Genomic DNA, 27,962 nt, shown 5'->3' with positions numbered 1-27,962 from the left:
ACATGAGTTTTTGGACGATTAATGCAGTTCTAGGAGTGGCGCTGTCTCTGCCCGGATGGATCCCATTATACGGACGTCCGCTGCACGATTTTGGATCTAAATATCTCCTGAAGCACTGCTTGGATCAGGAAAGCCTTCTGGGTGAGTATTTTGTTCTACTTCATTCTATAAACAATGTAAAAGCTGTATTAACCGAACTTATCCTTTAATGACAAGGCAACTTTCAGATTGACAATGAAATGATGGAAATGCATCAGTTTTCTCTGAAAGGTTTGATGTGCAAGACATAGGATTAAAAATATTAACACCTTTGACTACAACCATTTTGCTGTCACTGTCTGTTAATCAGTAAAAACATGTTTATCCTACAGGTTGTAAAATGTTTAAGAAGTTTAATCCTGTGCTGTAAAAAAAACAGAAAACATTTGATTGCTGCATTATGAATATGATAATGCATATGAAACATGAGGTGGAAATCTGTCCCCTCCTAGTGGTTTAATGTGTAACTGCACCTGAGCATTCACTCAACCAATGACTGCAGAAAAGCTGAGTATCTCTGACCTCACTGTTTGTCTGTCACCCTGTAGCCATAGATACAGAGACGTCTCCCTCCCACCTGCAGACCAAGGCTTACGTCCGACAGCTGCAGGTGATTGACAACCAGAACCTGCTGTTTGACATGTCCTGCAAGCTGGAGCCCAAAGACACTTAAAGAGGGAGACAGGGAGAGAGTTGGGGGAGACTGAGGGGGAGAGGTGGGGGAGACTGAGGGGAAGGAGGAAGAAGAAGAGGAGGAGGATCCAAACCAATCACATTCACACAACTTGTGTGAAAAACAAGAAGGAAAGACAGTTGAGGATGGAGAAGCTTTGGGAAGGATTCTGCTGCTGAAGAGGAAGGAAAGTCTTCTCTTATTCATCTGATCAAACACACAGCTTCTCCTCCTCGTCCCTGGCTTTTCTCACCCCCTTCATCAGCAGCTTCAGACACACAGGGGGACCTGACCTCAGCAGTCATTTGGCTTAAAACTCAGTCGAGATGTTTTAAAAGTCAAGTGAACGTTGGAAGACTTAGAGAGATAGACAATGAAGAAGTTTGACTCCTCAGCTGACAGAGCATGGCCTTTGAGAACCTCTCTTCTGTGAGGACTGTTGATGGAGGATGATTCAGACCAAACCAAGAGATGCTCTGGAGTCACATGATGAGTGGATCTGAATCTTCCCTGAGGTTGATTCTGATGGAGTGACAAAAGCTGAAAGGACGGGAACACAACCAAACCAAACGCTGAAAAACCTCCTAACATGCAGATATGTGAGAAAACAGATCACTGAGACAGAGTCACATGACCATTCAGCATTTTTAGTTTTTTTGTTTGTATTTTAATACATTTCTGTTCATTAAATAATATTAATTACAATTTAATTTGATTCCCAAACCTTTCACTATTTGTATTTGATCAGAAAAAACCCTCCTAATACAAAACCTCAGCACCAAAAACAAACAGGAAGCAGAGTCAAAGACTGCAAAGTCTAATAATAATAATAATAATAATAATAATAATAATAATAATAATAAATTTTATTTGTATTGCCCTTTACATCAGAAGATCTCAAAGGGCTACAAGTTAAAAAAGGGGAAAAAACAACAACGAAAAAACAAAAAACTAAGCAGAAAAGGGCAGTTAAAAAGATCTAAAACAGCGACAAGTAAGAAGAGGAACCAAAAGTCTTGTTAAAAAGAAAGGTCTTAAGGTTCCTTTTAAAACTGTCTGCGGACTGTGGAGCCCTCAGGGTTTCTTAAAAGTTTTGTTTTCACTAGTTATTAGAGGTTAAAACAAGACTTTACATCACATTTAATGATGATTGACAGCTGCTGCTCTTGCGTATTTTTTTAGGGGGATTGTAAATTGTGTTGAGAGGTAGGAGCCAAGAAGAGATTAGACTACAAAGAAAAAAGTAGTTATTATTTTTTTACCCGGCTCTACTGCGCAGACTCTGGTTGCACAACAAATGTGAATGGCGGCGCCTATGATGGAGGTATTTTGGCTTCAGAACCATACAGTGGTGAATGGCGGTGCCACGGTGTCCACTCAATATGCAGTCGATGGTCCACACCAGACAACAGAAATAGAAAGTTCCTCACAAGAGCTTCAAAAATATTTTGAACCAAAAGCTAGAAAACACAGCTGGGTCTGAAGTTAACTTAAAAAAATAAATAAATAAAATGAGGTAACACCAGGTGGTCAGTCAGCTTCACCTTACATTCACAACGTTACCCACCTTGTTGTTGTTAAAGCCTTTTAAACTGGTTAGCCATTTAGCCATCAACTGAGAAACAGACCGTACTAATCAAGCGCCGATGTGCTCCTCTGTTTCTGTTTCCTCAAAGGTTTGATCTGTACTTTTCCAAAGGATACGCCCAAATATGAACCAAACAAACACAGAACAGGCAGAGGAACTGTCTGTATCAGACACAGCGCCTCAGTCAGGACAGCATGTTCTGTGTTCACTTACTCACTGCATGTTAGGGGGTGATAAAGAAACTGTCCTCAGAGACAGACGACAAAATCACATCTGATTCTGAGAACTCTATGTGTTCTGAACATTTCAGCATCCAGATCGAACAAAAGCTTAAAGTGAAGTCCCATCAGAAATGGAAACCAATCAGACTCAAAAAGCAGGGATAGAAGAAGAGGAGGAGGAGGAGATGAATTCTCAGCTCTGCCTTCACTGTACGGTTACGTCATGTTTCCTCACTTCAGCACTTTCCCTCCTCTTATGGTGGCAGACAATCTGACCCCCGTCTGTATGATTCATAACTGCATGTCTTCGTTGCTGCAGATGAAAGTTTTTCAGAGAGTTTCTGAAACATCAAACAGTTGACTGCTCCATTCACCTCTGATCTGGGATGAAAAACTTTGGGAGAACAGCACACTAAGTCTTTAGAGGAGAGATTCGAAGCCACTATGTTTACGTCTGAACAGAATCCTGCAGGCAGAGAAAATACTCTGACAGACACCAACACAGTCCTCTGTATTTAGAGACAAGAACGTGTGTCTTTTTCCTAAGGATTGTTGTCCAGGAGCCTGAACAGGAACCAGTGAGATGCAGGGTCATGTTCACAGATCCACTGTCTGTGTCTAAGAACAGGATGTATTTTCCATCAGAGCTCTTTTACATCAAACAGAGGACCCTTTACCTGATTCTGCACTAACACCTGAGTTTGGCTGTGTGTCTGTGGTTTACTTTGGAGTTTTAAGCTCTCAGGTTAACCTTCGACCTTTGATACACAAGACCTCACAAAGACCTGATTTAACTTTACGATGACAACGTCTTTGCTGACGTCTTTGCTGACCACGTCTGTGGGAGACTGCGTGACACTTTGAGGCACGGTCACGGTGCATTCAAGGACTCAAACCACATGACTGGACATGTTAAAGGAGGATGTTTCCTAGCTGGATCAGAGTGCGTAGATGCTGGTTTTCTACCAAATGTGATCTCAAGTTTCAGGTTGAAGACCTTTTCTGATTTTTTTTCCAGGATTTATCAACTACCGTTGTCTTTAGACAAGGTCATCTGAAGGACCAATCGTCTGGTTTTGTATGTTTGAATTCACCTAATGGTCACGCTGCTTTCAGATCACAAAATAGTCGTTTATATTTTCTTGTTTCTAGTGATTTCCAGAAAGCCACAGGTGCGCGACCCTGAACAGGATAAGCAGTTTGGAAAATGAATAAATAAATATCGGTGTAAAGAAAGTTAAGACAGTTACTCTGATGGACTCAGTTTGCCAAACACTTTTTTGTCATTTGGTCTTTGGAACCTTTATATGGTTGATAGAGTGGAACCAGAGAGAGTGAGGGACTGATGAACCCCTGATATCAGCTGTTTCTGATGCTAGTTTGGTTAGCAATCAGGAAGTCATGAGCCGTGTGAAATACAAAGGAACTCTTGGTGGTATGGCCCATTGGTTTCTGAAGAAGTGACAAAAAAGATTAGGATGATGGTTCCATTATGAGAAATGCTGAATCTGAATTATCTAAAAGTGGGCTTAGAGGTGGAGTGAAGCATTAGCTTAGCCCTCTTGCTAGGAATGGGTACGGAATTAGGTACTTTTATAGGTACCAACTAAATTCCATCTGTAGTACCAAGTACAGATTCATGCAAAACCAAAAGGTATAATGTTTCAGTACCTTAACGCAGTGTTTCCCAATCCTGGTCCTGGGGACCCCCTGCCCTGCATGTTTTTTATGTTCCCGACTCCAACACACCTGATTCAAATGATCAGCTCGTCACCAAGCTCTGCTCGAGCCTGAAAACGAGCCATTCATTTGAATCAGGTGTACTGGAGTGGGGTAACATCTAAAACATGCAGGGCAGGGTTGGGAAACACTGCCTTAACGCATCCTGTGGCTGTGAGGGAGTGAAAGAATAGGTGATTTTTCATGCTGGACATGAACTCAGCATTGCAGGTTTATTTATTGAGAAATAAAAGTGTTAAATTGAAAAACTTTAAGATTTCATCATTAAACAAATGAATATTTATTACCACATAAACACAAACAAAAGTACCAAGGCACGGAGGAACCCATCCCTTCTTCTTGCTTAGGGCTACAACCCACCCACATTATCATACCGCTGTAGTAAAAGAGCTTAATTGAGTGAGTCAAAACTTATTCAGCATTTAGCACCAAAAAGGTTTGTGTTCTCTGCTGAAGGTGTTCAACATGGAACTCTATAGGGATCAAGCTATTTTTTAAGACAGCCTCAAGTGGTCTCTGAAAGAACTGCTATTTAAGGCTTGTTTTTTCCCATTGTCATAGTTTAACAGAATGCATTAAAGTTCATTTTGATTCTAATTTTAGTTCACAAAAAAACAGGCTTTGAATAAAAATTACACACAGAAAAAATGCAACAGAGTCCTCAGAGTGTCTGTCAGAGGACATGAACTTTCAAAGACAATTTTTCCGCCTAGATTCTTCTTGCTTCTGCTCAGTTTGAATCTAAGGGGGTCAAAAGTTCACAAATAAACGTTATGATCAGTTGAATGTAGAGGCCAACCTGTCAGGAACATGCACATCTCTTTAAACACCGAGGCGTTGGGGTTCGTAACAGACCACTCTGCAGAAAATCAAAGCAGAAAACCTGAGTCTGAGAATGTCAGCGCTCCTTTAAAGTTTATTTTATCACGACTATTATTGGAGGCTATAAAGTATGATACCTGTGGCTTCTTTGGTACCAGTGTTTTTTTTCCAAAGCAGTGAATGGTTGAAATATTTAACAATTTATCATTTGAATCCCTTAAAAATTTGTGTCCTCTTGTAAATGGTTTCAAACATGCAAAAACAGGAAGTTTGTCCTTTATGATAGAGCTCACAAGCTGATCGGACTGATACCCTGGCAGCAGCCAATCGGCTGTGTTTACAGACGGGTGTCACACCAGAGAGATGCGATTAAAGTGGAACCTTCTCAGCATTTGTATCTACCTGCTGTCACATCTGAACGACCAATCAGCTTTGAGGAGGGACTGGATCCTGCCCCAACAGACAGACGGGCGGGTTTGAAGGTCCGGGGCAATAACGGAGGAAAAGGAAGTGAAGCTGATTGGTCAATTTATCACCGCAACAAAGCACTTTTGCCAAACCTCAGGGCTCAGAGACACAGAGAGGTTTTGTTTACTCTTTCTTCTTTCAGTCACGTATGGTTCAGTTTGAGTCCGGTTGTGTTGAGATCGATTGATTGGTTCTGTGTTTTGTACAGCTGATCACAGTCATATTTACTGAAATAATAATAGAAATTTACTGACGTGTTGTTTTTTTCTTTTGCTGTGATCACCACCAGGTCTGAGCCCAGCCTGCTCACAGTGAAACCGAGACTTTCTGTTGTTTTTGATTTGGAGCTGTCTGCACTGTAAAAACAGTCAATCTGAAGTGGATCGTCTGAAGTTAAATCACAGCAGCAGTTTTTACCTTTCGATCAAACACAGTGGTACTTTATGAACACCTGAGAGACCTTATGAGAAGGTTTTACAAACCAGATGGAAAAGCTACTGTATCACTTCTAAAATTATTTAAAACTCTAATCAGTGTGAAAGAAGGATTTTTATTGTTTCTAAATCTGCCGAAACTCTCTCAAAAACTACTGCTGTTATGATCTGACCAGAGACGAAATGACGTTGACTAAAACATTTTTGCAGTTCGCTGAAGAGTTCCATTGAAACACTTTGATTATTAGCAAAATTTCATTGTTCTGATTTAAATCTACTTCCTGCCTGGCTGCTAACAAAGCCCTCCGGTATTGGGAATCATGGCATTAAAACTAACGGCGTTACTTTTTCCAGTAACAGGTAATCTATTTATAATTAACATTTCAAACGTTTTAATGCTGTTACTGTCTCGACGGTGAAATGAGGCGCGTTACTCCATCTCTGACCTGGCTCATTCAGCCAGGCACCAGAGAACAGCTGTAAATGAAATGTGGGGAAAAGCGTCAGACACACAAGTCTGAGAACAATCATGTTGACACAAAGAGCTGATCAGTAAACTTTTCAGCTACAAAAATCACACAGCTACCTGTGTGTGTCTGTGTAACCTGCAGTCAGAGAGGATCTCCTGCAGCGTCTTTGGACCAAACCAACTCCAGGGAGAGGAGTGGATGCTTTTTGAGGTTTGAATGGAAGGCACAAGTAGTTTTGACGTGAAAAAATATTAGAGATGACAGGACCAGACTTCAAAATAAGGGGGTTAATCAGGAAAAATTACAAGTTGGAAGTGGAGCGAGGGACAGGGTTAAAAAGTGGAAGAGTCCTTCCTAAATCAGGAGTGTTGGCAGGTCTATCCGACCTGGATCACTCAGCCAGACACAGGACAGGAGCTGCAGCTTTAATATGAGCGAGTGCTAAGCGGTGGTGTTAAAACTGCCATTTTCAGGATGGGAGTAGGCCCAAGGCTCTACATTAACGTTATTTTCAGGATGGAAGTAAACAGACACCACTTCAACGTCATAGATGCAAAAGGCAAGAACATATAAGTGAACATCATGTCCCAGAGCAAAACCTGCTCAAGAACTAAAGGTTTCTTTTAGTAACTAAAACTAATTACTCTTTTGGAGTAATTTGCCCAACACTGGTCCACACTGAGAGGTTTTTCCATGAGATGTGAAGTCAAAGCTAACACGCAAGAAAGATAAAGGAAAGCAGAGTTTGAAAATGCAGGAACACAATGCTGAATTTATGAGTTAAACTCTGTCATACATTAGTTTTTATGAAAACCCGAGACAAATAATGAAACGTTAACTTCTCCTGGATGTGAATTTTATCTTTACTGGAGCTTATTGAGCTTTTTGAGTTTAAGTTACCAGTCAATTTATTATTTTAATATTCAATCATGGTTTGAGTGAAACTCTTCAGCACATCAGGGCAGCTTACATCTTTGTAAAAAAATAAACTCAAATGTGTAAATGGTTCAAAAACGTTCCTCTGTGCTCAGTTCTGGTGGCCGGTGAGATTTTTATAGTTCTCCAATTGTACCATAACATCCTGTTCATAAAGCTCAGAGAGGAAGATCCCGTTCAGAAAAAAAGTCGACAAGTCCAAGTTTTGTCCAAGTCTCATCAAGACCAGGTCACATCAGACTCAAAAAAACCATCGAAATGACGTTTATAAATTGATATATCTGTTTATTTATTGGTACAAAGGTTTTTAAGAATTTTAAAGACACAGTGGACTGACCTCTCCCACAGTACATTTCTATCAGTTAAAAAAGAACATGGACAGGTTTCCAGCTGCTTATTCAACAGTAACCAGTTACACATGTTCAGGAAGCTCTTCATGGTACAGTGTTCCTCTAAGATCTCTGATTTGTGCAGAAAATCAACAGGACTGTGATCGACTTGTTTCTGGATGGGATACGACCTGCAAAGCTCCTCTATTTCAACAAGACCTAAGACCTGATGAAAGTCTTTGAATCCTTCTCTGGTGAAAAATCTCAAGAATGTCCCAAAAGCTTAAAGACTTGTCCACACAGTGACAAGATCACAGTCTTTTCTGAACCCCAAACTAAAAATCCTATGCCCAGCAATTGTAACAAGTAAAACCTCTGAGATCTGGAGTCCAAATGAGTTTCTTTTTCCAGAACAGTTTAAATTCAAACCTAAACCTGAACCTGAAAGTCTGGTAGCAAAAACAAGTTAATCATCCAAAAGATTTGAGACACATTTTAAGAAAACAGTCTCAGAGTAGCTGCTGTCAGGACTGTTGGCTCCACAGGTCTTGCTGAATCAGGGAGGTTTTGCTGTGGTCTGGTCAGGAGGATGACCTCATTGCTTGTCTGCCAGTGGCTCTCTCAGGACTACTTCCTGAGCATTGGGTGCTTTATTATGGATCCCACAGCAGTTCTAGGCAGAGACTGGAGTCCTGAATCCAGACTGGCTCTAAACTCGGCATTTTAACCTAAAACTAAACCGACCAAACTTTTGGACCAATCACAGCTCTGCCTGTAGTTCTGCTGGGATTCATAATGTCTGTGGGTGCCAGTCTCATGGGTCGAGGCTGATAGCCGTGTCGCCTGAATGAAAATACTGAAAGATAAAAATGTGTACATAATGCAAACCATGTAAATAAGCAAATACTAATGGAGACTCTATTTTATGTATGAGCTGAGAAGCTAGTGAGGCTAACTTGAGGAGAAGTGTTTGATTTTTTTTCTTATTTTATTTGTAAGTGTGAGAAAGTGTACAGTGATGACAGGAAGTAAGCAAAATTATAAAATTATGGATTTATGAATTGTACAGTTGAATCTCTTCTGTTTGACCGTTCTGTTTGTTTTTTACCTAAAAACTGGGGATGTTTCTGTTTTACATTTTCTTCTTTTTTATTTTATTTGTACAGAAGTGGTTGTTTACATGATACAAGTCCTTATTTTTGTGAACGTCAGACAGATATAAGTGGAGCAGAGGAGGAGGAGGCGGGGCCTGAAGGGTGAAGTCACAGAGCCAAAAAATATCAAACTGAACAAAGAGAAAAGGTGTTGGTGTGAACTGGTTCTGCCTCTTTAAATTCATAACCGAAGTCCTTAACAGGTGGCAAAGATAAATGAAATAAATACATTTTGAAGGACCAATAAGAAACACTTCCGAAAGCCGTTATGTACAAGACTTAGAAGGAGACCCAGGGAAGAAAGAATTAACGAGAGGAAGTAGAATTCTATTTAGCAATTTGTGAATTAAATGAAAATATCAAGACAAAGTTGAAATTCAATTTCTGAACTGAGTCGCCAAGCAATTGATGTCACACTTTAACATGAAAATGTTTCTGGCTCTGCAATCACATACTGTACATTCAGACTGCTGTGGTGCAGTGTGCATTGCTTTTAAAAGAAATTAGACAGACCTGCATCAGTGTTGTGGTGACCAGTGAAAGACAAAACCTCTATAAGGTTCCCTGAAGTTAGCATGAAGCTCATGGCTAATATCGAATGGTAATCCCGGATGTATCATACCCTGATCTGGGTAACAGGATGGGTAAAAAATGAGGTACTTTAATAGGAACCGGCCAAATTCTGTCTGTAGTACCAAGTACCAATTCATGTAAAATCAAAAGGTTCCATGTTTAGGTATCTAAACATATCCTTGTGACTGTTTGGGGGTGGAAGAGTTGGTGATTTTCCATGGTGGACATGAACACAGCATTGTAAGGTTATGTTAAAAAAAAAAAAAAAAAACGATATTTCATTATTGAATAAATTAATATTTATTACCTCATAAACAAACACAAAAGTACCAACAATTGGTACTGTCGAGTATCAACACTGATTGCCAGGTACCGGGCATCACATGTGAAAGGTACTGATCCCTATTGGCTACACAATGATACAGAGCTGGTGTGTAAGTTATCACTGATCACTCAGTCAGCATCTGTCTTAACTCCTTCTACTGATGTAAGTGTCCACACGCAGGTATCTAAAGCGAACACTGTGAGACGCTGAAGCTTCTCAGTTCACTTTCATGCTTCAGTTTTCAAATGGATAGAAAACAAAGCCATAATCAAAACAACTCTTGTGTAACGTGTTTGTGAAGATTTAGTGTTAGCCCTTTGAAAGCTAGCCAAGCAAGAGTCTTGTGTTCGAAATTGGATGAGAAAGTGCAGAGATTAGCTGATGAAATTTTAAACATGTTCACTGTGTGTTTTGATCAAATTTAGTCTTTTGATTCTGATTAAACTGATGGAGCAGGTGAGAAAATGTGACATAGCTCATGGGCCTGTGACATCACTTTGCCTCTTCTGACTTAATACATGTAGATGTATGCTAACACTTTAACTGAACTCTACTTTTCAAAAATAAAAATAAATCCCCATTTTCACTTCAACTCTAATCATTACAAAGTTTTATTTCAACTTAATGTATTTGTTCTTTTCATAATTTAACAGTATTTCAGGTTAGGGAAAAAAAGGGAAGGACTTCGGTGAGATTGGGAGAAAGGGATCAAAACAGTTGGCTCCAAAATCTTTCAAAGGTAGGCACACAAAAAGCTGTTAAAGAGTCTTCAGATGATCAGATTAGTCCGTTGGTTCAGACTCTGCTGAAGAGCTCACACATGGCTGGGTTTATCTGGTTTACAGTCAGGCCACGTCTCCTCCTCTGGACTTATTGCTTCCTCTGCTGTTACACTACAGACACTGAAATAAAACCTCTAACCAACAGCTCTGACTCCCACTCACTTCATATGTCTCTGCTTCACTTTTAGCCACAACAGAAACCCTCCAACACCCAGCACAGCAGCACTTCAAGTAAAAGCCCTTCTGAAGCAGCATTCATCCTTGTATGAAAACTCACTTAACACGACCATGAACGAAGGAAAATACTTTGCAAGTCTCTTTCATTCTGTGTATAGAATGAGTCAATACAAATGTGAGAGTTCACTCCTACACACTTCCTGAGTTGCAGAAAATAAAAACTGGCATTGGTTCAGGACTTCACTGTCATCATACCAAACACAGCTGATGAAGATCTGGAGCTGAAAGGCTACAAATGAGTTTAGACAGTGTGGGAGTTTGATTGCACTGTTACTGTCAATCTTAAGTCCTTGGTGTTAAAGACTGAGTCAAGTCCAAAAGAAAAGTCTGAGTTGGCTCTGTTATGTGAGTCTGGCTCAAATCCTTGTTGAAATCATTGTAAATTATAAGAACTAACACTGTTCTCCTCTGAACTACTTCCTGTATGAACAATGTGGCACCTTTGGATTATGAAAAAGAAAAAGGTTTGAGTTTTTTCAGCTTCTGTCTGGCCTACCCACGCGCCAAAGCTGCTTTCATGCTTTATATCTCTTGTATGGTTCATTTTAAATAGTAACGTGAATATGACGCCATCTTTGAGCCACCGGGGGCCCCATGTACAAAGACTTTGAGGGATTTCCCACTGAAACTTGATGTACGCTCAAATCCAGAAAATGTTGTACGCACAAAAATACTAAGTTGTATTAAACCGTGCACAAGCATGAATCCAAACCCATTTTTTGTTCATCCCAATCAGCATGGAATTAGAATAGAGCATAGAATAGAAAATACTTTATTTATCCCAGAGGGGAAATTCAGCAGTCGCAGCAGCATTTAAGAAAACAAAAGAAAGGAAGTGCATAGAAAGTGCAAAAAGGTCCACAAGAAAATAGATGACGCCATCCCGTCCACCACTCTCCAGTCCAGCAAGTCTCCACCTCCACAGGGTCCAGGACTGAGCTTCTTCAGCAGTCAGTTCAGTCTTTGTGTCCTGGATCCTGTCTGCCCACAGCAGGTGAAGCTTCTACATGTGGCGCCGGCGTCCGATGTCAGCCCTGTCAGCCAGGTCTGTGAACAGCCCCTCTGCCGCTGGGCTAGCACGGCTTGCTCGTCCATCCCACCAGAGATAGATAGATTCCACGTTCCCAACAATGATGGATGGAAGGACAGGTCCACGTCGTCACCTCCCAGCTCACACCCGAGAACCAGCACGTTGTCCACACCTCCTCCTCCTCACCTTGAGGGAAATCATCAAGCCTTACACTAAGTTAGCAAGTAATGATCCACTCCAAATACAAAGATGACGAAAAAGAGACGAAAAAAAATACAAGAAACAGACAAAGAAGAGAGAGCTACTGCGACAGGCAGCTACTTGGGCAGTGCCTAGCAATGAAAGAGGAATTAAGCGCACATTGGAGTCCCGACCCCTCCCTTTACACGCCCTCTTTAAATACGTAAATCACATGTAAATGAACCATGCATCTGAGATTTTCCTCTGCAGAAAACTGAAAAAAGAATGGGTGAGGTGTAAAAAAAAAGAATTTCATGGAGAGTGAATTGGGGGTGCTACCTCCTGAAGATGAAGCACCAAAAAAATGTGAGGAGTGAGTGGGAGAGTGTGTGAGTGTGGATGTGTGCCATGGAAAAGGTGAGGCTGCTGAAAACGTTTAACACGTTACACACGGGGTTATTAACATGAATACTTTGCACACAGAGACAATCAGGGGCTCGTTGGGAAGCTATGAAGCTCTAGTGCAGATGGCCTAACAGACCAGGTTGTGCTCCATGAGATTTGACCTGAAGCGGTGTGCCCAGGGTCAAATCCAGCCTGTGGCTTCGCTCCTGTATCTCACTTCCTGCTCTTTCCCTGTTTCCTGCTCTATCCACTATCCTCTTTAAGGCATAAAAGCCCCCTAAAAATTTAAAGAAGAAAAATAAATTTCCGTTGCTAGGCGCTGCCCAAGTAGCTGCTTGTTGCAGTAGCTCTCTAGTTTTTGTCCATTACTTAAAATTTTTTTCATGTCTTTTCGTCATCTTTGTATTTGGAGTGGATCATCACTTTGTATGGTTCATTGTTGGTCACGGACACCAAACTTTTTATGGCTTCAGTGATATTTTTACTACTATTCTCCTGTGCTTGTCTGGAGATCCTACATGTAACCATGGCTGCATTGTTTACATGTGAATTTAGCTGTTAGCAGCCTGTAGCATGTCAATGCTAACTTGTGTGAGGCTTGATGATTTCCCTTGAGGTGAGGAGGAGGAGGTGAGGAGGAGGAGGTGAGGAGGAGGAGGTGAGGACAATGTGCTGGTTCTCGGGTGTGAGCTGGGAGGTGACGACGTGGACCTGTCCTTCCATCCATTGTTGTTGGGAACGTGGGATCTAGCTCCCGTGGGATGGACGAGCTAGCCGTGCTAGCCCAGTGGCATCTTGCTGTTCACGGACGTGGCTGACGGAGCTGACATCAGGTGCCGGGGCCACATTGGAGGAGCTTCGCCTGCTGTGGGCAGACAGGATCCAGGAGACAGAGACTGAACAGACTGCTGGGGAGGCTCAGTCCTGGACCCTGTGGAGGTGGAGACTGGCTGGGCTGGAGAGTGGTGGACGAGTGGTGGACGGGATGTCGTTGTTCACTACTGACTGAACTTAAATTTACTAACATTCCACCAGTGTTGGGGAAGTTGCTTTTAAGAAGTAGTATTGGCTTGTGAGACGTTACTTCTGGGAAAAGTAGTCCCTTACTTTACTTAGTTACCCTCAATGGAAAGAAACTTTTTATGTTACTCTTTACTTTCATGTTACTTCTGTGGTGCCCAACTTTGGGCTGAACCCCATCTCATTTCCTAAATGTTTATAGGCCTACATAAAGTTCTACTATGGAGCACATAGCAGGTTATTTTTTTGTGCTCTTTATTTTGAAAAATGCCACAGAGCACTTGACAAGAAAAACTATAACTCCTCTCTTCTTGCTTTCGGGAGTACCAGCCTCAGTGTGGAATAAGAGCCCGCGACTATGGCGCATGCGTGCAGCTGAGGCTGTCAAATCAGTCCCTGGGAAAAGTAATGTTGCACTCAACTGAAAAAGGAATTACATTTCGTTACCATGGTTTTTCAGTTGTAACATGTTACACTACTTTTTACCCCAAAAAGTAGTTACATTACTGTAACCCGTTGCTTTGTAACTTGTTACACCCAACACTGCATCCTGCCCACTGTCAATCAGAAGATTCTCTGATTAAACGATCTCTGGCCGGGTGGTTGAGCCACTTTAGGGACCTTAGCATGCAAAAATAATCAACAGAGGCCTGGTAAAGTTAAAGTCTGTCAAAATCTTCAATCAATCAATCAATCAATCTTTATTTATATAGCGCCAAATCATAACAAATGTTATTTCAAGACACTTTACAAAAACATTTACAGGTCTAGACCCGTAAATGTTAATAAAATTTTATTAGCAGAAACCCAACATCAAGACAAGATAAGGAGTCTTATCTTATCTTAATCCACCATGAGTACAGGACTTTGCAGCATTTAGCAAGTTACAATGGCAAGGAAAAACTTCCCTTTAATGGGCAGAAACCTCGGACAGAACCAGACTCATGTTAGACAGACATCTGTCTCGACTGTGTTGGGGTTAGAGAGACAGATAGAGGAGAGAGAGTGGGAGAGAGAATGGGGGGCAAGAGAAGGGGGGGGGATAGGGATACACACACACGCACACAGACACACACACACACACACACACACACACACACACACACACACACACAGAAAGGGAGAGAGAGAGAGAAACAGACGCAGTCTGAAGTTTGGTGCTGTGGCGACAGTTAAAGTGAAACCAGCAGGCCATTCCCGGCAACAATCCAAAGCCGTAGCAGCTGGTGTTGGACAGGAGCACAGCAGCAGGCCGTCTCCTTCACCGATCCCCAGGAACCTACAAGACAAACTAAAATCCTCCCAGAGAGGTGTATGGTCAGTAACTATAACAGAACAGTAAGACTAGAAGTTAGACTGACAGAAAAAGAGGGAAACAGTAGCCCTGTGTGTCAGTTCCCCCCAGCAGTCTAAACCTATAGCAGCATGACTAAGAGCTGGTTCAGAAAATCTTCTCCACAGTGGTATGTTTGCATCTCAAAGAAGCTCTCGCCTGTTGTGACGTCTCTGACAGAAAAAAACGTCAAATTGTTGCATTTTTTAAGACCCTGGCAAGAAGTACTGCTGAACAGGATGTCGCGTGAAAAACACGTCAAGTTCTTCGTCTGAACTGAATCCATTTTTGGCACCTAACACTAAAAGAAAACATAAAATAATCTATACTAAAAATTAAGTCTGTGTATCTTCTCCACCTTCTGAATCCCACTGCAGTCAGAAGGAGCCAAAGTCTAGGCCAGCAGCACTTGAATACTGGTCAAGTCATGAATTCTGAAAACCAAGCCAGTCAGACTGTAGTTGGAATGCACACAGCAAGCACCACACTGCTGGCTATACACAAAAATACAGCTGATACAGCTGACATTGATGGAGGTGTATTTTTTTTTCTGCCGGTCATTCAAAAAACAAACGTTTTACACACTTATATGTTCCTTTGATGATCATACTGCAGGTATAAATACTAAAAACCTTCCATTTAAACAGAGTTAATACCTTTAAAAACTCAATAAGGAACTTACCCAAAGCTCATAAAATGTTTCTCTGATTTAATCCAGCCGTGCTGCAAGGACAGATACACTTTTTAATGCCTGGAGTAAAAATTCTTATAGATATTCACAGTGAACTCACCTCCCATCACATTCACATGATCTGTGGTTCTCATCATGTCGTAAAATGGCACTACCTCCGCTGCAGAGCCACAGCTGGCTACGAGGCGCTCACTGCTTAGTGTATCAGTCCGCGCGCGGCGTGCCAGATATAAACAAACGCAGGTAGTCTGCCAGGACGAAGAGACACGATGAGAACTAGAGCCTTATTTAGCGGTGTTTTTGTGTGGAAGTAACGCGCTAAAAATTCTCTAAATAAAGCGTGAATGCAGACGGATATCAGGTTTTTTCGGTGGGAGTCTGTTTATTTGTGTTTTTGGTCAAGTAAAATATGGCCCCATCTGAGTGCAGAGGAAACCGGCTGACGAGCAGGGAGGGGGTGTTTGGTGCGAGCGCCCTGGGCTTCTGCTGCACAAAAACACTGCTTTAGGGGTAATTTCTGCCCTAAACCTTGTGATAGGACCCAACTTGTTCCATCCCAGAGTATCACTTTAAGGTACAGAAGCTATATTATGTAGCTTCTGAATAATAGTAACGTTAACTTATCATAACTTATATAGCTATAAAGCTAACGCAGCTCCTGAATGCAGCTTCTCTGTGTAATCATTCATGAAATGCAGTTCATTGTAGTGAAGTCTGTTTGCTGTGAATCTGTCACCCTGGTGTGACATCAGCGTCGCTAATATTAGCTGTAGCTGTTGCTAAAGCAGCATTAGCTAGTAGCTAGAGTGTTATAATGGGTGATTTTGAGATAAAACCAACAACTCAAAATATGGCTAATATTAACATGAAGTAGTAAAGGTTAGGACAGCTGTTAAAAAATATCAAGTTCATGAGAAATGTCTTAAACCCCTTGATTTCAATGATGTCTCAGTTTGTCTTCAAGGGCTGTATAGCTCTTCCTCTTGATCTTACGGAGAACTGGGACACCACTTCACTACACCTGCATGCGCAAAACCAAGAGCTAAGGGGTAGAATTTGGGGTTGTCCCTATGACTCAAACTGCACAATGACTACTTTCATTCACACATCTGTCTTAAAGTAAAAGCAGATGTGGAACATAAATTTTTACTTTTCGTTGCTAGGCGCTGCCCAAGTAGCTGCCTGTTGCAGCAGCTCTCTCTTCTTTGTCTGTTTCTTGTCACTTTTTTGTTTCTTTTTCGTCATCTTTGTATTTGGAGTGGATCATTACTTTGTATGGTTCGTTATTGGTCATGGACACCAGACTTTTTGTGGCTTCAGCGATATTTTTACTACTTTGCTCCTGTGTTTGTCTGGAGATCCTACATATAACCATGGCTGCATTGTTTACATGTGAATTTAGCTGTTAGCAGCCTGTAGCATGTCAATGCTAACTAGTAGAGGAGGTGAAGACGACGTGCTGGTTCTCTGGTGTGAGCTGGGAGGTGACGACGTGGACCTGTCCTTCCATCCATCGTTGTTGGGAACGTGGGATCTATCTCCGGTGGGATGGACGAGCTAGCCGTGCTAGCCCAGCGGCAGAGGGGCTGCCGGAGGGCAGAGTGGCATCGTGCTGTTCACTGACATGGCTGACGGAGCTGACATCAGACTCCGGCGCCACATTGGAGGAGCTTCACCTGCTGTGAGCAGACAGGATCCAGGAGACAGAGACTGAACAGACTGCTGGGGAGGCACAGTCCTGGACCCTGTGGAGGTGGAGACTGGCTGGGCTGGAGAGTGGTGGATGGGATGTCATCATCTATTTTCTTGTGGACCTTTTTGCACTTTCTATTCTCTTTCTTACTTTTGTTTTCTTAAATGCTGCTGTGACTCCTGAATTTCTCCTCGGGGATAAATAAAGTATTTTCTATTCTATTCTATTCTATTCTATTCTATTCTATTCTATTCTATTCTATTCTATTCTAAATAAACTGTAGTAAGTTTTTGGGTGCAGGACTTAGTAGGGAAGTCTTATCAACCACCAGTATCAGTACTTTTACTGTAACTCAGTGCTTTTTCTAAACATTACTCCTGTGTGTATTAAGCTGTAGATCATATTAGTAACATTAGAAGCTCTCATCTGTGTTGGCACAGTTTCTTTGATCCAAATTCTCTGCAATGTAAGATAGTTGAAATATGGTGTGAGTGCATGCGAGGGGAGGTGTGTTTTAATGCCAGCTGATAGGGTCCCAGTGGCCACCCCTCCTCTCAGGACTGTACATTGGTTACCAGTACCCTCCAGGGAAGACAGCTTTCCATCCCTGATTAGGAGAAGGGTTTATATTTAGGGTCAAATTTGGGGGAAGGGTGAAGGTAGGCGCTTCAGATTAAAGACATGTAAAGTGGAGACTGTTAGAGTGTGTTTGCATGGCAACAGCTGAGTGTGTGTTTAAGTTTCAGTCTAATTTCAGTTGTTCTTATATAAGAGGTGCAAATGAGCCCTCTCTTTATATAATACATTACAGCTGTTTACTTGACAGCAGGAGGAAACTGTGATGGAAGAAATGATCAAACAAAGAAACACTCGATCACACAGCAGAGCCAATCACTCAACTCTGTCTCCATAGAAGGACTAACAGCAGAATAAGCCATGGATAATTAAACTTTTGGGTTAAATTGGTTTTTGGGTTCGCATTAAAAATGTCCAGGGTAAAATCTCTCCTGCCAGGATTTTGTACTTTTTACTTCAATGTAAATGTGGTGTAAAGCAGAATAACTTCAGAGGATGGACTATGGGTTGGATGAATTGACAGCTCTGTTGGTTTCTGCTGCGTCCTTTACCAGATAAGCAGTGTGGATGAGGAATGGTGGCAGAAAACTCCTACCAAAGAGACATGAAGCTTCCTGTAGCTGTAAGCGTCCACTCTAAATGAACACAGAAGTCTGTTCTGCTGTGAACCACACCACCCAGAGGGATCTCCACCATTTCACTGATAAGAAGAGGAAAGGTTTAGTTAGCAGAGGGAGTGGGATGTCAGTGGTGTGGCTTCATCAGCCTGATGCCTCTGTGCATGTCTTGAATGAACAAGTGCCAAGTGACTGATACTGATTAAATTGCACTCTGCTCATTGAGGCGGCTCTTGGCTTCACACCTCACACTGCTGGAAAACAGTTTGTGTTGATATAAAGACAAAGAGTTAAATCAAATCTTTTACTGATACCTCCAACCACAGCTTCCTCTGATTGGATCTTATGTTGCGCTCAGGTTTTTTAGACATGAATCATGCACTGTCTGGATGAAATGATGGCAAATCAAAAGTGAAGCTAGAACTTTTATAGAGCTGCCCTGTTTGTCACAAAGCCCACCTCTAGATTAGTGGGTGGAATCTTTGGTACTTTCACGACTCTAAGGTCATGACTGCCATGACTACAAAGTCTTTTTATTGTTATTTTTTAATCATTATTATTTTCGAGGTATATATTTTTTTAAACAGATCATTTGTAGAAAGCTAAGTCACAGTTTTACACTTCTTCTGCTAAAACACCTTTGGACCTTGTCACCTTGTGTTGTGCTCTAACATACAGATGGAGTTTTGGACTCACAGACTGATGCAGCAGGTAATCTGAACACTGATATCTGAGTGAAGAAGCAGGTCACCGAGTTCAGACTAAGGAACAAAAACAGTTGTGCTGACAGGACTAAGCGCTAGCCGAGACAGACTGTATGTGGGACGTACAGCGCAGGCATGCTCTAATACTTCCTCATGTGAGTTCTTCATATGCTTGTGCTATTAATATATGTATGCACTCAAAGTAACAGAGTAAGTGGAGGCTGTAAATCATTACTTTCTTCAGTTCAAGAACTACAGCATCAGGTCCATATCATTACTTTGTGAAGTGGGCCTGATCTAGAGTCACCTGTTGATTGACTTCACAGGTGTTGGTGAAGTTCAACTATGAGCTGTGACTTTCAGAGGCTTAAAAGCTCAGTTTTCAATCAAATATTTCCTAGATGGTTGCATGCTCGACAGGCCAAAATATACCCAAATTATAGTGACAGCTTGTACTCACTGTAAACAATCTCCAGCTTGACCATTTACATAGGTTCTGGAAGTGCCCGAGACTCACAAACTTCTGGTCCAATATGTTCAATACTCTCAGACAGCTCTTAATATGGCTATAAAACCGAACCTTCTGACTGCTTTTTTTAGACTCCCGCGGACAAAAACTATGACTATGACTGCTCATCACCTCATTGCCTTCACCACCTTACCGGCCAGGTGCACAATCCTGTTTAAATGGAAACTTTAGCCTCGTTTCCACCAAGCAGACTGGTACGGCGCGCATTTTGCGGCGTTTCCACCGACTTATCCCAGGACAGATCCCTAAAAACCGAGACGAGGCGGCCTACTTTTTTGGATGCCAGATTGAACCGATCCACTCTTGGAAGATGGAGCTACAACACTGCAGACCGTTGATTGGTCAAAAGATCTGTCACTTACCCCGACAGCAGCTGCATTTCTCCTGGCGGCACACAGTATTCTCTAAACAAAGCTTGATTGCACTTTGTAACAAAGAGCTACATGACAATCACAGAGAGGACAAAATGCTGCATGTCTTCCATCTGTGCTCTTTGTTTACTGTGTCGCGTTTTTCTTCTTTGTTGGATTTAATAGCGGGGTAAGCTGCTACAGCGTCACGCTATTGTTAAGCAGATGCGGCTTCTGGCATCCAGATTACACGAGAGGGCACAGTTTGCCGTGGAAACACAAACGGGATCAGGCTTAACTGTAGCAAACCGTCCCAAACCATACTGAAACGACCCAGACTGCTTGGTGGAAACGCAGCTTTTGTCCCCCAACTTACAATAAACGAGTACAGGATGTTTTACAATGTTTACAACTGGAGAAGCCGAGGTTCTCGTCAAAGGGATCTCTTGTATCCTTCAATAGGACCTGGGACCCCTTATAAGCCTTATTGGATACAAACTTTCGATCACTCCCAATGATGCTGGGGATATAACTTGAATAGAGCTTAACACCAAAGAGAGACCCCTTTGCCCCATTTTAGCTTCTTTCTTTCTTTCTTCCTTTCTTTTTAGAGGTTATTTTATTTTACTTTATATTACCTACTTTATTTACCCGTGTATATATTATATTGTTTGTTGAACTGAATGTACTTGTGTGTGTTCTGTGTCTACTTGTATTGTCACTGTAACAGCCCTGTGATGGTCACAAAAAGACAACTACCTTGGTGAGTGGCTGAGGGTGGGAAAACGGGTGTCAATCATATGACTTTTTTTCTGTTTGATTTTGGGTCCCAAAATTTGAGTTCCCACAACGTTAATCACACAGATACACTCTGAGCCTGTGGATCTGTCAACCACTAGCACAGTTCCAGCCACTCATACTGTACACACCTTTCAGCTGCCAAAACACACACACACACACACACACACACACACACACACACACACACACACACACATACACACACACACACACACACACACACACACACACACACACACACACACACACACACACACACACACACACACACACACACACACACTAAATTTAGGCTGCCTTCTCACACCCACCCCCTGTCAGCGCAGCCTTTAAATAGAGCCTGTCTTGGGTCTTTGGCTTTGGTGATCGCATCCCCGCTGCTCGTCTTCCAAAGTTCTCCTGAACCCAGAACCAAGGTAGATATCACACACATTAAGACACTTCATGTTATTGTTCTCTATCATTTGCTCACAGTGAGTTCAAGACAAGCCTTAACCCAAACTCCAAAGAGTAAAAATAATGATAATAACAGTATCTTTCAGTTGATCGTCTGCTCCATGGCACTCACTAGTGTGTGCATGCTGCACTTGTCCATTTACCAAAGTTACAGGCTGTGATTACATAAACTATCATAGTTCTGCCTGTATCTCTTCATAATACAGCACCACATACCTTTTTCTCCTGCCTTAGCTGCACAAACATGCAGTTTTTGTCATTGTGGGTAGTTTTTCTGAACTTAATTCTTGTGCTACTTGTATATACTTGCTGACCTCCAAACCTGCAGATAGATTCCTGACTTCATTATTATTTTCTCAGACAAATAAGTGTCAAGTGTATTTGTATTGTAAAGTCTCATGCAAAACAAGATAAATTAATATTTGTTGATATTTTGTCTTGGGACAGTTGTGTGCATTTGTCGTCCAGCAGCAACATGTGCTCGTGCTGCTGTGTCACGCTGAACAGCTGCTGTCTGAGGATGCATTCAGTCACCTAATTACAAGTTCACATGTCACACAGACGGAGGAAATTCTAAAAGAAAAAGTAGCTTTTCAAAAAAAAAGATTATGTTAACAAAAGACAGTTTGAGCGGAGGCTTTGCCAATTTACAAAGCATTAACTTTTAGGAACGCTGCAATCCTGCACAGCATAAGGACGAAACAAAAAGAAATATATTCATGAACGTGTGTGGTTTGAAAAAAAAAGTCATCCCATGATCAGTAAAGTCAAATCTTTTTCATACACAAAGGGAATAAGTATATCGCAGGCGATGGAGTGATGGAATTTGGTTTAATCTGAGGTCATAATCCAGCAGAAAGACACGAAACGTCTTTTTTAACAGCTGTAAGTCTCTAATCAAGGAATTACAAAAACTCTAACATTGGTTATGATCATGTTTCTGGGGTCAACGCTGAGGAAACAGATTTAGAAACACTGGTCTCACATGTGCCAGAGCACCATGTGCTCCTAACAGTTGTTATCCTCAGGCCCAGGCACAAACCACCCCACAGTGAGTCCAGTCCTGATTGGTTTACTGAAGAATGATCTTGTACAGTACTGTTTCTACTGAAGTGAGCCAGCTAATGGTCTAATTATTATTCTTTTGATTGTTATGTATCGTGTTTAACAATGGCTAAAGAAATAGACCATCTTATGATACTTTCAAAGAACATTACATAAAGGATTTTTTTATTCATATCAATATTCAAACATAAAAACCTTGAGTGTACAGCACTCCAACAATTGGTTTAATACACAAGTAAAAAAGGCCACAATTGAAACTTTTCCACATATTGTATGCAGCAAATAACCGAACCCAAAGCAATATTCTTTCAAAGTTTCAAAATTTAAAATTGAAAACTAAAATATTGTTCAACAAATGTTTTAGAATTAAATCATGAAAGCCTGGCTTTTGATCAATAACAGAAAATGTAAAATGGTATTGCAACAGAGAAATCAAATATGTTATATTAAATTCCATCTATTTCCTTTTTATTTAAAAAAAAAAAAAAAAGAAAAGAAAAAAACAAAACAAAACAAAAAAACTTACAGTCATACATATGTGTCTATATGAAAAAAAAAGTAAACTAGACTGTGAGAATGAAAAAGTAATGCAATTATTTATTTTGGTTTGAAAAATCAACTCAAAGTCAAAGTTCTTCCATGAGCTTTAACTGGGGTAATACACAGGGCTTTAAATGGATTCAGTGCAGGTCAGTTGGGTTACACCCATGTTCATGATATATATATGTATACTATGGACATGGGTGTAATCAGAAATTATAGGTGCTTATCCTTTTGGAGACAATGAATACTTATGAAAAATATCAGGGCAATTGCTGGAAAGTGTCGTCCAACTCCAGCTGTCTGACCTAACTGGTGAAGATGCCAAATTGCTCGCCTATAAATTGCCAAGAGGCCCACATGACAAAAAAAGAGTCTGAATTTTTTTTTCCTGATAAATCAGCAGAATATGACTTTGCCATGTGAACCTGAACCCTAAATTAGACCCTCAGAAACATGCCCCAGAAGCTGTGGGGGTTTTTCCGCTCTCTCAGCCTAAATTCCTGCTGAAGCCACTTACCCTTGGCGCATATCGGCTTTACGTGAACAGATTCCAACAGGCAGTATAATTAGAAAGCTGGGCAGTTGGAGCTTTGTCTAAGCGGGTGTCCACTTTCACTTAATGGTGTCTCTGTGCTGAGAGAGAGGAAAATGCTGCCAGAGCATTCAGGCCAGGTTTGATGCACATTCTGCAGTGAAGTGCTTCTAATGAGGAGTAATGGAGCTCACACATGAAACACATGATCTGAGGCTAATACTGACCTGCTGTCAAACACGACTAGTCAGTTACACAGATGGGACACAACCAAGAAAGTGAACAGCTGATTTCTCAAAGTGCTTAATGCTACATGTAACACTGAGAAATACATTAGTGCAGCCATCACGCCAGAGTTAAATGTAGGGAGAAATATTCTATTATGATACGGTGGTTAAATTAGAAGTTGGCACATCAAGAAGCAAGCAACCGGGCCTAAGTCTAGAATCTAGTTTTTTTTTAATTTCATGATTGTTTAAAGAAAACAGTTGCCCCCCCCCAGAATAAATAAATAAATAAATAAATAAAAATAAAAATAAAATAAAAAAATAAAACAACAACAACAACAACAACAACAACAAAAAAACAGACTGTGTACTTACACACACATACACATACACATTGGACAGTTTAACATGTCAGTGACGTCAGTAGTTAACTGTACAACTGTACCCATCTTTTCTGTGCTTTTTTGTGTACGCAGCCTTCTCTCAGCCGAAATGGAGCGTACCTTCATTGCTGTGAAGCCCGATGGTGTCCAAAGAGGACTGTGTGGTGAGATCATCAAGCGTTTTGAGACCAGAGGCTTCAGGCTGATTGCTGCCAAATTCATGCAGGTAACCTTGGCGAAGGGTGGATGATGGATTTATAAGTTAAGTTACAGAAAAACAGTCAGAAATAAAACCTGGTTAACAGTTACAACCAAAGAATGCGCTGGGTTATTCAGGTAACATGGTTAAGATTTATAATGTAGTAATTTATTCATTAAAATATAGATAAATACATTTTTCTTGACAGTCACTTCCTATGAAGTGTTAATCTTCTGACAATGTTAGAACCATAGACTGTGTATAGAGTGGACAGCGTGACTCCACCATGTACGGTTTTGAAGCCAGTTTTTTCCTTACAGGGCCTAATCCCTTCTTGGCTCTCCCTCCTGACATATTTTACAATCCCTGAAAAAAAGTGCACAATACAGCTATCAATCATAGTTAAACGTGACGTAAACCCTGTTTTTAACTTCCCATTACTAATGAAAAAGAAGCTTTTGAGAAAAAAAAGAGGATTTGAATGCAAGGCAGCCAAATGATAACTTCAAATCACCACAACAATAAGGTGTGAGAAACATACGAGGTGTATTTATGTTTTAAAGTTTGACCACATCCCATCTTTAATGACTTGAGAGACATTTTTTTTTTACCTATACTTTAGCCAGCCACCAGTGGGAGCAGTTTTTGTGGTAACCTCACTTTGACCTGAGCAAGATGACAACCATTTTTTCACAGTCTGTGGGTTTGAACCTCCTGAGTCTCCTGCCTGCCCTTCCAGAAATATGACAAAATGATCAGAGGTCTTTTGGTTTGCAGATTCTCTTTTTCTTACCTTTTTTAAAATTGTCTCACAAATTCTTTTTAAAAGTTAAGTTAAAAATTAATTTTTACACGCTGATAATTTTTCTTTTAAGTTATTTTCAAGAGCAGCTGCCTCTCTAAAGAGGCAGCTGGTTTGGTGAATGTCATAGTTGGTCTGAAGGGCTTACGCTGGTATCACCATCACACTCTCATCTAAGTTATTCCCAGCTGTTGTGTTTGTCAGTGTTAATCCCTGCACTGTCTGTGCATTTAAATAATCCATGTTCTCCAGTTTAACCGCTCAAAGGGGGAATGAGAAATTAACTTTGTATTAGATTGAGACATAAAGCAGTGTCAGCAGTATGATTAGTATGATTCTATGACTGCATATTCTCCTACTCTTAGGATTTCATTTTGAATGTATTCCAATAGAAAACACAGGGTTATCACAAAGCGACTCTGACTTGAGTGTTTGTGGTGTTAAGTAGCCCTGTGTTTTTATTCATGTTATTTTGTATTTGTCTTAAGGCCTCCGAAGACCACATGAAGAAGCACTACCAGGACCTGAAGGACATGCCTTTCTACGCTGGTCTCTGCAAATACATGTCCTCTGGACCTGTCCTTGCCATGGTAAAGACAACAACAACAACAACATACTGCACTAACACATAGCCATCCTGTGCATCTCTGGCACTTTGTCTGATATCTTACTCTTTATATCTCTTTCCATTTAATAAACACCCTCTGTGTGTGTGTGTGTGTGTGTGTGTGTGTGTGTGTGTGTGTGTGTGTGTGTGTGTGTGTGTGTGTGTGTGTGTGTGTCTCTTTTTTGTCACTCTGCTTGCCTGACCAGCTGACCTCGTTCTCTCTTCACACCCTTTTGTTTTCAAGGTCTCTCTCTCCTCTCCCTTTGTGGAGTCAATCACTGTCAGATTCACACTCAGAAGTCATAACCTCTTAAAGGACACTCACAAGGCCGATCATCTCTGGCACGTGGCAGATTCCTTTAAACTTACAGTGCCACACTTCATGTTCAGCAGTGTTTCATTACAGAGAGGACGTGTCCAACAAAAGAAAGATTTACTTCAATCAAGCAGGAAAGAAAACAAGGGTTAAAAAGGTTTTCTCTTAAGATCAACTCCTTGATCACAAAGCCCAGTTTAGTTTATCAAGTTTAGATCATCATCGCAAGAGGAGACAAAGACTGGAACCAAGCTAACAGGCTAGTGTCTACAGACTACTTTTTGACCAAGACACTGTTAGCAGTTAGCAGTTAGCAGATGAAACCCTATTGTTACGACTTCAGATACAGAACTCTGACATCGGCTATGATGGTTTGCTTACAGGTTGAACAACTGTTGTATGATGGAGCACTGGAATACTCTTCGACCCCTGTGTTTAAAACAGCAGCTGAAGCTCCATCGTGGTTGGAGTTGTGTAATCTTACATCATCAGTGTAACTGTTGACGCCATGTTTTTTGATAAAAGAACCTTGTGGTAAAAACCACAGACAGGAAATCGTGATCATTTTTGCAAAGGCAGCCTAACCTGATGTATGAATGTGTCCACAGGTGTGGGAGGGTCAGAACATTGTGAAGCTGGTCAGGATGATGCTGGGTGAGACAAACCCAGCTGACTCCAAGCCTGGCAGCATCCGTGGAGACCTGTGCATCAACATTGGCAGGTGAGGACAGACTTTCACACTCTAATCTATTCAGTTCATGTTTCCTGACTGTTGTCTCATAGAGTTGTGTAGAAATATTTTAAGTAGAAACAGTGGCTAAGTTTACATGCAGTCAATGTTCGCGTTCAGGTCAGTACTCTGGTTTCTGAAACATTCAGAATAACCCGTTGCACATGCGTGAGCGAACATGGTTATTCCTGTTTACATGGTATCCTGATCAAGACAGCGGCGCACAGATGACCAATGCGGCAACCTCCGGCCTGAGAATATGAGACAATGCGGAAGTGCTAAAATCTGCTGTTTCTGGAGTGTTCGCTTGAGGCTTGCTCCGGAAGTAGTGGAAGTCACAAACACACCAAGCCAAAAAAAGCCATTTTCGAAGCAGTAATTAACCTATTTACAGCCTGGTTCAAAAAACGTCTCCTATCTGAGTCGCTAATTTTACTACCAGCTCCCACTGTACGGGGGGTGAATTTTTTTCTAACGCGGCCGTTCAGAGAATATTAAGATCGCAAGCTCCCCCAATAAGAGGCACAGCTGAGGGTCACGTGACGGCCGGTGCCCTATGGCTGTAGGCAGAGCCCTTGCCACTACCAATATGGCCACTATAGCCACTTTCAGAAACAGACGGGTGATGTCAGCGAGACTACGTCCATGTTTTATGCAGTCTATGGTCATGACGCAATGCGTCAATTGTTTCCGGTTCTTCTTTGTGTATACATAACAACAACAACAGCAGCAGCAGCAGAAGCACAGTGGACTTCCTGCACTCAAAAGACCAACATGGAAAAAAAAAAATTGCAGAACACAAATGAATGTTCCTTTGGATGGGGATATCCTAATGGGCGAATACATTACCAGATATTCAGGTTAGAAAAGGAGGAATCCAGGGGGGATTTTCAGGATTTTAAAAACCAGAATATGAGCATATTTTGGTTTTTCAAAGGGGTTATTGGTGTTGGCCATGCCCAACCAGATTATTGCAAATATTCAAAATATGAAAGGGTTAATGGCTGCATGTTAACATGACCAGGGTTTCATATAATGTATATCAAATGAACATTTTGATTCCACCATGTTGAACACAAACTTGTCTAATTCATGCATCCCTCCATCCATTCACTCCTCTTCTAAACTCTGTGTTTTCTCAGGAACATCATCCACGGCAGCGACACCCTGGAGAATGCCAAGACTGAGGTCGCCCTGTGGTTCAAGGAGGAGGAGTTTGTCAACTACACCCCCTGTGCCCAGCCCTGGCTGTACGAGTAAACCTACTGCTCAACAACCAGTAAACTATCCCAAACTGGACTCCACCCACCCTGTTGATCCGCCCTCATCACGCCTCTTCTCTCTGCAGTCGACACTCTGACTTATTCTCCATTCAACAAAGC

At 41.4% G+C, this 27,962-nt stretch overlaps 2 protein-coding genes across 2 annotated transcripts in view; both read left to right on the top strand.

Moving 5' to 3' along the window:
* The window catches only part of rapgefl1 (Rap guanine nucleotide exchange factor (GEF)-like 1), a 73,606-nt gene extending 62,149 nt beyond the window's left edge, over positions 1-11,457 (top strand). The window contains exon 16 of the mRNA XM_074696160.1: positions 588-11,457. Coding sequence (XP_074552261.1) covers positions 588-712 — 125 coding nt within the window. The 3' untranslated portion in view covers positions 713-11,457. The remainder of the gene's footprint in view (positions 1-587) is intronic.
* Positions 11,458-21,094: 9,637 nt separating this feature from the next.
* On the top strand, positions 21,095-27,962 carry LOC141809679 (nucleoside diphosphate kinase B-like). Its single transcript, XM_074696828.1, has 5 exons — positions 21,095-21,136; positions 24,020-24,152; positions 25,416-25,517; positions 26,459-26,571; positions 27,723-27,962. The coding sequence occupies exons 2-5, from the start codon at positions 24,036-24,038 to the stop codon at positions 27,838-27,840; spliced, it is 450 nt and encodes a 149-aa protein (XP_074552929.1). The 5' UTR covers positions 21,095-21,136; positions 24,020-24,035; the 3' UTR covers positions 27,841-27,962.

The sequence above is a fragment of the Halichoeres trimaculatus genome, unplaced genomic scaffold, assembly GCF_033239565.1.
Source record: "Halichoeres trimaculatus isolate MK-OKI-2021-1 unplaced genomic scaffold, fHalTri1.1 fHalTri1_scaffold_20, whole genome shotgun sequence".
In the NCBI taxonomy this organism is placed as follows: domain Eukaryota; kingdom Metazoa; phylum Chordata; class Actinopteri; order Labriformes; family Labridae; genus Halichoeres; species Halichoeres trimaculatus.
This window is presented reverse-complemented; position numbering and strand designations above follow the sequence as displayed.

What these genes read in the sequence shown, in the direction of transcription:
- LOC141809679 (XM_074696828.1), top strand. Translation starts at nt 24,036, where the DNA reads ATGGAGCGTACCTTCATTGCTGTGAAGCCCGATGGTGTCCAAAGAGGA. An exon ending in TTGCTGCCAAATTCATGCAG is followed by an intron (nt 24,153 to 25,415) that starts GTAACCTTGGCG and finishes ATTTGTCTTAAG; the next exon opens with GCCTCCGAAGACCACATGAA. An exon ending in CTGTGCATCAACATTGGCAG is followed by an intron (nt 26,572 to 27,722) that starts GTGAGGACAGAC and finishes GTGTTTTCTCAG; the next exon opens with GAACATCATCCACGGCAGCG.